General features: G+C 51.5%; 1 protein-coding gene across 3 annotated transcripts in view; it reads left to right on the top strand.

The window, feature by feature from the left end:
- Window positions 1-12669, top strand: part of VWA5B1 (von Willebrand factor A domain containing 5B1) — a 67052-nt gene extending 54383 nt beyond the window's left edge. For all 3 annotated transcript variants that reach the window (XM_035307999.3, XM_078330621.1, XM_035307997.3), the window contains exons 17-22: window positions 86-232; window positions 2937-3065; window positions 5403-5474; window positions 6117-6186; window positions 6978-7095; window positions 8678-12669. In XM_035307999.3, coding sequence (XP_035163890.2) covers window positions 86-232; window positions 2937-3065; window positions 5403-5474; window positions 6117-6186; window positions 6978-7095; window positions 8678-9184 — 1043 coding nt within the window. In that variant the 3' untranslated portion in view covers window positions 9185-12669. The remainder of the gene's footprint in view (window positions 1-85; window positions 233-2936; window positions 3066-5402; window positions 5475-6116; window positions 6187-6977; window positions 7096-8677) is intronic.
- The last annotated feature ends 244 nt before the right edge of the window (window positions 12670-12913 follow it).

The following is a 12913-nucleotide window of genomic DNA, read 5'->3' on the forward strand; positions in this document are numbered from 1 at the left end:
TTGAGCCCCCTTTTAGCTTCCAACGCTTCAGTGTCAGGGAAGACTTTCCGGGTCCAAACAGTGACCTCAGTTTCTCCCTCCACAGGGTCCAACCGCCGCTACCAGGTGAACGCTGTGCACACCAGCAAAGCCTGCAACATCATCAGCAAATACACAGCCTTCGTGCCTGTGGATGTGAGCAAGAGCAGGTACCTGCCCACCGTGGTGGAGTGCCCCAACTCTGGTAAGGCAGGTGAGCGGCAGGCACTCCTGGGAGCCAAGCAGCCCCTGTGGACCGGGAGATGGGGCTGAGATACAAAGGACCGCAAACCAACAGGGAGGGGTGTGAGACAGAGCCTAGAAGCAGAAAGACTCCCAGTGGATGATTTGGCTGCCGGGGAGTGGGAGCCCCGAGGCCTCATCCCTCTGCTCTGCAGAAGCTGTGAAATCACCCCACTCCCTTTGCTCCACCACATGAAAATGATTTTTATCGCATTTCTTCAATTGGGACAATATGTGCTCATTATAGAAAATTTCAAACTATCGAAAGATATAAAATTTTAAAAATAACTAAGATGGACAGTCATCCAGGAGTGTATATTAGTTACTCACTTGGTGTGACCATCCTTCCAGACTTCTCTCTATGGATACCGACATGTAGAGAAATCAAAAGACAGTGAATTGGATTATTCTAATATGTGCTATATTTTACAAAATATGAGTGCAGAAAGTGTCACTCCATGAACTGAATCTATATTATTTTAATAGCTGTAGCATATTCCCCTACAGGGAGCTGCCGTCCTCAGAATAACCAATTAGTGTTCCAAAGCACTTTGTATATATTTTCAATTCTTTAATCCTCTAAACAGCTCTACAAACTAGACACTTATCATCCCCATTTTAGTGATGGAAAACAGATGCAGAAGGGGCTAAGTCACTTTCCTAAGGTCTCACAGGTGCGATGGGCTGGAGCCTGGCTTTGCATTCCTTGCCCTGGCTCTGGATTATGCATTCTCTCCCACTCCTTTCTACTGCCTCTGAAAATTTATTGCAACCTTTTAAAATCTATTTAGACCTAAATAGATTTAGAAAAACTAAAGTTTATTCCCCATTTGGTTATTGTAAATGATACTGTAGAGAACATCTTTGTGCACCTGTCTGGTTATCTCTTCAGGGTTAATTAATTGTTAGAAGTAGGACTGCAATGTCAAGAGGATGCCCATTTAAAATTTCCACGTATGTTACCAAACTGCCCCCTCACCACCCCAAAGGTTATTCCAATGTCCATCCTCTCCAACACTGAATATTGTTTATCTTTCTAAATGCCGCCAGTCTGATAGGTGAGAAGAGAAGCTCTCTTTTCTCATTTTCTTTATTGAGATACTTTTTGTGTTTATAAATTATTTGTGCTTTTTTTGTTTTAGATTACATTTCCCCCTCCTTTGTGGTCACCCATCCCCTGCCCTCTTTTCCTTTTTTTTTAAGCAGACCTCCAGAAAGCATTGTGTTTGGAAATAAAATATGACCTCCCTAATTATACCTGTTCCCCTTTTCTTATCTGTGGTACCAAAATGATCAACTATCCATCCCACCCTCCTCAACTGCTGTCATTTCAAGCAATGGAGTGGCCATTTAATCAGGCTGTTGCCTTATTCATGTTGCGAGGACGACCATTCCTCCCACCCATCTCTGACCAGCCTGTTAGCATCTGTAGCCACAGCCTGGGAAGTCAAGGACCTGGCCCGTATCTTAACCAAAGTCCCAGAGCCCCTTAAGAGCTGGATCAGCACTTCCCCAACTGTGTTCCAAGAAACTAGAACTCTAGTTTCAAGTCCTATGAATAGCCATCCAGAATAAAAATAGAGAATACCAGATTAGGAAATACAGTTAAGAACCACTGGATTAGTTAAAGCTCAAAAGCTTTCTTTTACTGCAGAACTTCTCAGAGCCTTTCCTATGTTAACATACATCAAGAGGCTCAGAGAATGGGCTATAGTATGCAGCTTCTCCAAAACTTATTTCCCAAAACAACTCTAATTGTTAAGGGAAAACTTACAGACTAGCGTTCTCTGAGAGTGGGGGGGTTTCCTAAAACTTACTTTAGGATACTGTAACTTCTTTTTCCTTTCTTGAGAGAGTTTTGCTCTGTTGCCCAGCTTAGAGTGCAGTGGCACAATCACAGCTCACTGCAATCTTGAATTCTTGGGCTCAAGTGATCCTCCCACCTCAGCCTCCTAAGTAGCTGGGACTACAGGCACACGCTACCACACCCAGCTAGTTTTTTAATTTTTTTTGTAGAGATAGGGTCTCGATATGTTATCCAGTCTGATCTTGAACTCCTGGGCTCACGTGATCCTCCCATCTCAGCCTCCTCAAGTGCTGACATTACAGACATGAGCCACCCCGCCCAGCCCAAGGTGCGGTCATGTCATCTCTTTTCCATCCACCCCTCTTGGTGATGCCCTGGGATTTAAGGGGCCTACCCTGTGGGAGGGGTAAGATCTTTGTGCATCTGTCTGGTTATCTCCTCAGGGTTAATTCATTCTTAAAATTGGGATTGCAATGACTTGGGACATGGGTCTCTGAGACAGTAAACAAAGAGAAGAACAGAGTGTTCCTGAGAAAACTGGGCTTTTAACTTCCTGGAAAACATTGTGGCTTCTTGAACATTCTCTTGTAGTATCAGCCCGGCAAGCTAGATATCATTATCCCCATTTTCCAGATAAGCAGACTGTGGCTCAGTGGGGTCTGCACCCATCCAGCTGGAAAGAGATGGGGCTGGGCCTCATACTGGGTCTTTCTGACTCTTAAGTTTCTGGTCTTACCTTGCACAATGCCTTCCTGCCTTTGGATGATTGAAAGATTGAAGACAGAATCATTCCTGCCAGCCTTGGGGGAGAGGCCAAGGACTGGCACATCTGTACTCAACCACCTGCTTCCCCTTGTCTTCCGTGAAGGAGATCGGTGGATGGTGAGCTCTCAGACCCTGATCCAGCAGTGGAGGGGCACCTCTTCTGGCTTCAGACAGTCGCAGACCACGCTTGGAAAAGATTCAGCCGCAGGAGATGGCAAATTTCAGACCCTAAGTAAGAACCACCTTGGGCACTTTTGGAAGCCTGGGCCCCTGAGGTTACTGCATCCTCATGTCCAAGGCCCCAGGGCCTCTCTCTGAGTCTGCACTTTCGGGCTTAGACAGGCCCTGGGGTGAGCCAGGCCTCCCAGGCTCTCTGAGGCCTAAGAGGCACAGAGGGGGTCAGTATGACCCCAGCACACCACCACTGACACAGCTCTCTCTTTGCCAGGGAGCGGCACTGCCTCCCCTCCCCTTCCAAGGTCTGCTGACCCTGCCTCCAGCCTCTGAGTCCTCCGAGGCACCAACTGCCAGGAAACTTAATAAACAAGGGAAAAAGCGAAGAACAAAGAGGCAGTCCCATCTGTTTGGGTCCCACCATCTGTTTCTTTCAGGATTCCCAGCAGCCTCCTTTGAGCCGTCACCTGGTTTCATTGTGCCTGCAGCTTGCTCCTTGAAGAGCCAGGATTTGACCTTTCTTGACCTTGCACTAGTTCCCAGGATGGCTTTAACCCTCTGTGTCCTGCATGGATGTGTGTCTTTCTGTCTCTCTAAAGACAGCCTAACTGTTGCACTCATCCTAACCCCTTTCTAGGTACCTTCACGTGCACAGGGAGGATCTCCTGCCTTTTGCTGTGCAGGGGGAAGACATCAGAGGTCCCACCTGGCCATGAGCCCAGCCACCCAGACCATAAGAAGCTTTTATTCCAGGTCCTAGAAAGTGCTCACAGACACTGATGGGTTTTAAAACAAAAACAGAACACGGTGTGAGGAACTCTTCAGAATCAAAGCGTTCTGCCAACTTCTTGGTCTCTTTGGCCTCCAAATCCCAGGAGAACCAGTTGCACCCCAGAGCCAAGCTGAGCTTCCAATCTTCAGGAAATTGCCGATCTATACCTTCCTTTCTCCAAAGCTTAGCTTTCGTGGCCCAGGGCTTCCATCAAAATCATAAATCCTCCATTTTCTTCCTTCCTTCTTTCCTTCCTCCCTCCCTTCCTTCCTTCCCTTCCTTCCTTCCCTCCCTTCCTTCCTTCCCTCCCTCCCTTCCTTCCCTCCCTTCCCTCCTTCCCTCCCTTTCTTTCTTCCTTCCTTCCCTTCCTTCCTTTCCTCTCTCCCTCCTTCCCTCCCTTCTCTCCCTCCCTCTCTCCCTTCCTCCCTCCCTCCCTCCCTCCCTCCCTCCCTTCCTTCCTTCCCTCCCTCCTCTCCCTCCCTCCTCCTTTCCTCCTTCCTTCCTTTCCTCCTTCCTTCCTTCCTTCCCTCCCTTCTCTCCCTCCCTCTCTCCCTTCCTCCCTCCCTCCCTCCCTCCCTTCCTTCCTTCCCTCCCTCCTCTCCCTCCCTCCTCCTTTCCTCCTTCCTTCCTTTCCTCCTTCCTTCCTTCCTTCCCTCCCTCCCTCCTCTCCCTCCCTCCCTCCCTTCCCTCCCTCCTCTCCGTACCTCCCTGCTTTCCTCCTTCCTTCCTTCCTCCCTTCCTCCCTCCCTCCCTCCCTCCCTTCCCTCCCTCCTCTCCTTCCTTCTTTCCTTCCTTCTTTCCTTCCTTCCTTCCTTCCTTCCTTCCTTCCTTCCTTCCTTCCTTCCTTCCTTCCTCTTTTAGATGGAGTCTTACTCTGTCACCCAGGCTGGTGTGCAATGGCACAGTCTTGGCTCACTGCAACCTCTGCCTCCTGCATTCAAGTCATTCTCCTGCCTTCGCCTCTCAAGTAGCTGGGACTACAGGCACCTGCCACCACGCCCAGCTAATTTTGTATTTTTGGTAGAGATGGGGTTTCACCATATTAGCCAGGCTGCTCGTGAACTCCTGACCTCAATTCATTCATCACCTCGACCTCCCAAAGTGCTGGGATCACAGGCGTGAGTCACCGCACTGGCCACAAATCACTTCCTTGAAATTGTTCTCTGATTCATGCCCACATTCCTGACTTTTTTTTTTTTTTTGAGACAGGGTCCATAGTGCAGGGCTCTACTGAGCACTTAGCAATGGACTCAGCACTATCTGCGTATTATCTCATTTAATCTTTACAACACTCTGAGATAGATGACATTATCCCCAATTTGCAACCAAAATTTATAAAGTAATTTTGCCAAATCCCCACAGCTGATCAGCGGTGGTGGTGGTGGCAGGGGTCAGGATTTGAACACAGGCCTATCCGATCTTATGGTGGGACAACGGTTATATCTGTGGAAGATGAAGGCTCATCCAAGCAGGCACCGTGAATTAGACCATCACCCTCCTGGGGGGACGGGAGGAGAGAGGTCTGGCCTCACTGGCTTCTCTGTCCTAGACACGGAGGCAGGTCCCACTCTCCTGGGGGGAAGGGAGGAGAGAGGTCTGGCCTCACTGGCTTCTCTGTCCTAGACACGGAGGCAGGTCCCACCGCTCCTGTCAGCGAGGCCATATTCCCCGGCCATAAGAATCACGCTTCTGAAGGTGAGTGGGCAGGCGGTGCTGCCTCTCCATCAGGACGGTGACAGGGACTGGTTCTGGGGTCAGGAGAGTGTCTTAGCATCGACAGAGTCTTCAGGGCTTCACAGAGTTCTCAAAACAGCCCTCTGCCTGAGGAATAGGATTATCCCTAATTGAAAGATGAGGAACAGGTGCAAAGAGGTGAGGTGACTTGCCCAAGGTCACAGAGCACATCGGTGACAGAGCTGGGCCTGGATCAGGCCTCCCAGTTCCCTGCTGAGGGACCGTTTTGCCACTCCACTCTGCCTAGAGTCCTCTAGCAACGTGCCAAGGAGGTCAACTCAGTGTCCTCATTTGGGAAGGAGCAGGGCTGAGTGAAGCTGTCACTGTCCCCACAAGTAACTTTCCAGGAGATCCCAGGGGCTGCCGGCCAAGGAAACTTGGAGGCCAGCTTTTTACATGCAGACGTAATCTCACCCCACCCTACACCAGCTGGAGCAGAAGGAGCTCCACCGCATAATGGTTAGCTCCAGGCCCTAAGAGCTTAGCTACGCCTCTGCCCCTCTCTGGGCCTCTGTTTCCCCAGTTGGTCAGTGAGCAGTTGGTCAGTGAGCAGTTGGAAGGGTCATCTTCAGGTCTCAACTCTGTCATTCTGTGGCTCTCCAGGTCCCCTGCACAGCCTGGCCTCAAATACTCTTTCTTCCATGAAGGCCCCAGAGAATCTCTTTGGATCCAGGTAGGTGGGATTTCCAATAAAGATACACTCTCCGGCCACCCATTTTCCTGGGGTGGTCCCTGGGGTTTTCCCTGACTTGGAAGGCCAAAGGCAGGTTCAGCCGGACATTTAGCCAGGTGTGAAAAAGGCATTCCTGCCCAGAGAGATGACTGTCTCCCAGGTCTCCCCCTACTTCAAATCCCCCACTTTGAGGGGGGATTTGTACCCATGGGAGGGCTGGCATAAAGCTCTTCTGACCACTGGGCTGGACAAGAATGTGATAGTAAAAGAGGGTCATGATCCAGGTGCAGTAGCTCACACCGGTAATCCCAGAACTTTAGGAGGCCGAGGTGGGAGGATCACTGGAAGCCAGGAGTTCAAGACCAGCCTGGGCAACACAGTGAGACCCTGTCTCTACAAAAAATTTTAAAATTAGCCAGACGTGGGTGTGTGCCTGTAGTCCAGGAGGCTGAGGTTGGAGGATTGCTTGAGCCCAGGAGGTTGACACTGCAGTAAGCTACAATCATGTCACTCCAGCCTAGGGGACAGAGTGAGACCCTGTCTTGGAAACAAAAAAAGAGGGTCAACAGAAGAACGCTAACCTCTTCCGAGGCCCGGCTGCTGCTAACTCATTGACTGACTTGGGGCAGTTGCTTTTACCCACCTTTCCAGGCCTCTGCCTCCTTAACTGTCTCAGATAAGGATGCTGGATGGAGGCATCTGTGGCATCCCTTCTGACCCTGACTTTCAGGGGCTTCTGGGTGGGCACTGGAGGTTGGGATGCCCAGGGCCACTTGACTTCACCTGCACAGGCTAAATCTCAACAAGTCCAGGCTACTGGTGCGAGCAGCCAAGGGGTTCCTGAGCAAGACACCAATCAAAGCTATGGAGTCGACCTCCGGGAGCCAGAGCTTCGACTACGTACCGCTGGTGAGTGCCCTGACCCAGTGTCCATCTCCCTCCGCTCCACTCAGCAGCCAGGCCTTCCTATGATCCCCTCCCTTCCTCTCCATTTTCTTAAAGAGAAGGCCTTGGTCTTAGAGCTCAGATCCCCTGAGTTCTAAGCTTCCTAGAGCTTCCCACCCAAGTACTCAGCAGGATGGAGGGAGTTTGCATGAATCTCTCCTGCCCAGAGGCCTAGGGATATTGCTAGAAGCCAGCACCAGCATCACGAAAATTCTTTGCAGTCTGCTATCTTTACCTTAAAAATTCGTGGGAATTTTGCATTCTACTCCATGCATCTATGTGTATCTGTTTTTCAGTACATAAAAATAAGCTTTGAAATGACTCATAAGTGAGTAAAATTAACATCCCAGGGACATGGACCATGTTTAGCAACTGGGTCTGCAGACACCCCAGCATGCTGTGGCAGGGTGAGAGGCTCAGGTCTGGAGCGGGCTTCTCTGAATTAAGGAGCAAGGGAGACTGCCCCTGCTCCATCTGAGGCCCCTCGGGGCTTGGGAAACAGAAGATGCTTGAAGGAGGGGCACAGTTTGAGCATCACTGCACATCTCTCCTGTCCCTGCAGACCCAAGTGCATAATATTCAGAATTCCCAAATATCCAGGGCAACGGAGCACTATGCATGTTTTCACTCAACAGAGTATTTATTGAGTCGGGCCCAGTACTAGACCGTGGAGAGACAACGTTGAACTAGACAAGCATAGTTTCTGCACTCGTGGTGCTAAGTGTCTAATAGGATCCAGGCAAGGAACCAGGCAATTCTAACTCTTGGGAGTGGTGATGGGAGAGGTCTGGTCTGTCTGGGGAGTACAGGAGCTGGACATCTAGCCCAGGCTTGAGATGGGAGGAGCAGAACCAAGCATGACTTCCTGGAGAAGGTCAAGGCTAAGCCAAGACTTGCAGGATGAGGAGTTATGGCCAAAGGCCTCCAGAGGAGAGAGAGAGATGGCAGCTGGGGAATGGAGTTTGAGAGGGTGAGGGTCAAGGACAAACCAGGGTTAGATGGTGCAGAGCTTTGCTAATCATATTTTGGACTTAGTCTAAGAGACACTGAAGTCATCGAACTGAGCCTCCAAAACGTGTGTGATCCGTGCCTGGTAGAGATCCCTCTGTAGGTAGGACAGATGGATTGGGTGTGGGGAGAGAGGAGGAAAGGGCAGGCAGGAATAACGTGAGGAAGCACGTGATGGATTGCAGAGTGATTTAGAAAGCAGACCTGTTGGGAGTTGGAAGCTGATGGGTACACAGGGAGAAAGAGGAAGGTGAGCTGCCAGAGTTCACTGCATGGTGGGGACATTCCCAATGGCCGAGCTGGGCCCACCCACCTAGGACAAGAGGTAAATATGGACTGAAGATGTTGACGGGCTTGAAGAGTGATCTTCGTGAAGTGTCTGCAGGATAAAGGCTAGAGATGCTCAATTGACCAGGGTATCTTGAAAATCCCCCAGGCAGGCAGGGTGGGGTGGGCAACATGAAACCAGACTTTTGCATGGCCTGGGGCTCCTGGGCTAAAACATATGAGGCCCACTGAGGGGCTTCCCCACACACAGGTGTCTCTGCAGCTGGCCTCCGGAGCCTTCCTACTCAACCAAGCCTTCTGCGAGGCCACACGCATCCCCATGGAGAAGCTCAAGTGGACCTCTCCCTTCACCTGCCACCGAGTGACCCTCACCACCCGCCCGTCTGAGTCCAAGACCCCGAGTCCCCAGTTGTGCACCAGCCCCTCACCTCGGCACCCCTCCTGTGACAGCTTCTCCCTGGAGCCTCCGGCCGAGGGCAAGCTGGGCCTAGAGCCGAGGGCAGTGGTGGAGCACGCTGGGAAACTGTGGGCCACAGTGGTGGGGCTGGCATGGCTGGAGCACAGCTCGGCCTCCTACTTCACTGAGTGGGAGCTGGTGGCTGCCAAAGCCAACTCATGGCTGGAGCAGCAGGAAGTACCTGAGGGCTGCACGCAGGGCACACTCAAGGCGGCTGCCCGCCAGCTGTTTGTGCTTCTGCGGCACTGGGATGAGAATCTAGAGTTCAATGTGCTCTGCTATAACCCGAATTATGTGTAGTTGGGTGAGGGGAGGCTGGACGGAGGGAAGGGATGGGCGGAGCCATGTCGGCCTGGTCTGGGGAGCTTTTGGAGCTGTAGCCAATATATCAGTTACTAGAAAAAGCCCTGGCCTGGCAATCAGGAGGCCTGAGTTCAATCCCAACTTTACCACCACCCAGCCATGCAACTTTAGGCCAGTCCCTGTCCCCCGTCTGGGCCTCAGTTTCCTCATCTATGAAATAAGAGGGTGAGATGAGGGTGGTGGAGTTGCTCTCAAATGGTTCAGTGGTTCCTTTCTGCCCATTCAGGCAGTCCTGGGCCCACTGCTGCTGGGGTTGGGGAGAGAAGGCACAGTGGAGGCCTGAGCTCTCCCTGGAGGTAGACCAGAGTGGGCATGAGAGGACACAGCAATGCCCACTCAAATAAAAGGGTGGATGAGAGAACCCCGTGACCACAAGTAACCAGGCCTGCAGGCTTGCACAGGCACATAGAGACTAGCAAGTCTGGTGCTTGGAGGACAGGCTCTTGCCTCCATGGTAACAGCCCAGGACCCCCTGCTTCCTACTTAAAAGCCAATTGGAGAACCATCCTTCTCAATGCTTTACAGAAGAGTTGCTCGTGGGACTTTCGTTTTGGCTAGGAAGCTTCCTTCCTTAGTACATACTAGTACTGGCCTGCCGATCCGATCATTAGTGGCTCCCTAAATAAGAAGAGGTGGTGGCAGGACCATGGAAGACACCTTGTGAGTCGAAGTGTTAGATTTAAGTGGCAGTCTGTGCAAAAATAGTCCTAAAAGAATAGACATGGTCACCTAGAAGTCAGTGAAGATGCCTACCAGACAACACCTTACCCAATTTACACACTGTTAGGAATTGGGTAATGCGAACTGCATCACTTGTACTGAGGCACTAAGGAGGCATCTCCGTGTAGGTCACGCCATGGGATCGGGGGCCCTTGTGGGCCATGCCAAGCTGTGGGAGAGAGGCATCTTTTTGCAACAAAGAACCAGGCTTGGCTGCATTGCCTTTGGGAATGGCAGCTCTGGTCAGCGGGAGGCCAGATTTGTTTGATGAAATGAATGAATTGACAGTTCAGACAGGTTCCCTTGGCAGCTTCTCGCCCTCAAGGCCATGGTGTGGTGCCCATGTGGGGACTGGAGTGCTGTGGCCTCAGAGTCCCTAATGGCTGCCATTGAGCTGCCCAGTCTCCTCTGCCCCACAGACTCCCCTGGAGGTGGGTCTAGACCTTACCAAGGGATCCCACCAGCTTGGGATCTCAGGCTGAATCTCTCCACCCTGAAAGGCCCCTCCTTCAAGGCCTTAATCCCTCATCAAATTCCTGTTCCAACCTTGGCGTGAAGCTCCACAGACTTCGGGAAGACCTTGAGTGCTTAGCTTATCAAACCAACCTATGGGGTCGTGTGGGCTCCAGCACAAGCCCCGGCCTCAGGAAGACTCAGGAGTGTGCAACCTCCAGCAGAGGCTGGAGCTGGGGAGGGGGCTTAGACTTAGTCTAAGAGACACTGGAGTCATTGGATCCAGGCAATTCTAACCCCTGGGAGTGGGAATGGGAGAGGTCTGGTCTGGCTGGGAAGTGGTGTACAGGGGGTGGACATCTAGCCCCCGCTTGAGATGGGAGGAGCAGAACCAAGCATGACTTCCTGCAGAAGGTCAAGGCTAAGCCAAGACTCACGGGATGAGGAGTTATGGCCAAAGGCCTCCAGAGGAGAGGCTTTGGTCCTGCCATCTGTGGGTGTGGCCTCGGATTAGCACTAACTAGGCCCCCTCTGTGCTAATGGCGAGCCCCCTGAACTTTCAGACACTCGTTTATGATATGGGTACAGATGACCACAATAGCGCATGGTATCGCACAGCCAGAAGGATGCTCGTGCTGGGGGCCTCCTTGCCCCGGTGAAGCAGAGGTGTCCCTGCAACAGAGCGCCCTGAGGGCCCAACCTCCTGCCACATGCAGACCCAGCCCTGTCTCTGAGGCCCCTCAGGCTCAAGACTACTTCCAGGTGCCAGGAAAACTGGCACTATACTTTGACAGACTTACACTGGACTTGTCCATAAGCAGCCTCAGTTTCCAGCCGGCACCCCTGTTTCCCAGCCAGTCCCCTCTCTGCACAAAATGAATGGCATCCCCTGGCCTTCACTGACCTGGGCTGCCACTCACTGTAGCTGATGAAGGGACTAGCTGCTTCCAAGCCTAGATTCTGGTGGGCTTTCATCTGCTCTTCAGAGACATGAAAAGCAAGGGGTCCTTCTTCTCCCTGGTTCACCAGGAACAGCTGTCAAAAAAGGTTTCTGGAAGTTTCCTCTAGATCTTGACTTGCCCTCTGTCAATCCCTACCCTTATTTGAGGGCCACGCTACTGTTCCCCTTCTCTCTTCCTTGGCAGGGACTCCCCATGAGAGGGAAGGAGGAAAGGGGTCTCCTCCATCTGGGTACAGCCTGCCCCCACCACCCTGAGATTGGCTGCCCCGTTGACCTGCCTGGCTGGAATGTCCGTGACACCCCAGCACCTGTCATTCAGGAGTCCAAATGCCCAAATGCACATCTCTCTATGTGAATATTGTAACATCTCCAGGTGGGCCCCAGATTCAAATGCATTCTGTACTTTTAGTGCCCTGGGAAATGAGGGATAAGGGTACTGCCACCCCAGGAATGGGGCACGTGCTCATTGCCATGGCACCTGGAAGATTTTTTTTTCTTACCAGTCTAGCGGAGAATATAGAAGTCAACAGAAAAAAGATGGACACATTTTTCAGCTGTAACATAGCATGCTCTGTAATGCCAGTGTAAAAATAACTGGGGCAAGGGTGCGTGTGGCATTTTGCAGCTGGGTAATCTGATCTGCAGAGATCTGTCCAAGGTCAGGAGCTTGGCAGCAGCTTCTGGCCACACCTACAGCCCCCAACCGTGGACCTCTCTGCCCCATGTGTCCAATCCTGCTCCCAGCCTGTTGACTTTAGCCTCTCAACAGCACTGCCTCCCAGGGTTACTCAACGAGGTGGGATTTCTCCTGTTCATGCTGCAAATCTCCTTGGCTCAGAGCCAGCCGTCTTGAGCATACAGCCGCGTCCCAACGCAAAGCGCCTCATCTCAATGCAGCTGACTGTGGTGACACGTGGTATAGTTTCACTATCTGCCTAGGTGGCTTTGGCTCAAGTGGCATGGCTGGTGCTTGTCCCCGTGAGAGCCTCAAGTGCCTACAACATGCTACCCATGCCCTTGCCTGCTCACCTATAATGTCCCCACAGTGCCGGTGACACTTTCTTCTAGGAATACACATCGCCTGCTTGCCTGGTAGCCAATTACATAGATGTCATGGAAGTCCTGGGTGTCAGCCGTCTAGTGTCCACCAATATTCAGCAGATCCTACCCTGGGGTTGTGTGTGTGTGTGTCTGTTCTCAAAGAAATGGCTTCTTTGTACATGGTGGCTACTGTTCTCTTCTAGGCTTTGAGCTGATAAAAATTGTTGAACCTGATAATATGACAAAATTACACTTGTGTCTTATCTGTTGTTCTCAAAGCCAAGGATACTTGGCTGTCAAACTAGCAGTTCAGTGATCCGTTTGCCTCACTTCATGTGTCACATCTGTCTTCGTGTGGGTTCCCATAAGGTGACCTATCGTCACAGTGTGCTGGGGACTGAGGAGGGTTGCCAGGATGTAAGACTTTCAGTTTTAAAAGGCTCAGTTCCAGTCAACCTGGAACAAGTTGGTCACAGCAGTTCCTCCAAAGC

Source organism: Callithrix jacchus, chromosome 7, assembly GCF_049354715.1.
Source record: "Callithrix jacchus isolate 240 chromosome 7, calJac240_pri, whole genome shotgun sequence".
Taxonomy (NCBI): Eukaryota; Metazoa; Chordata; class Mammalia; order Primates; family Cebidae; genus Callithrix; species Callithrix jacchus.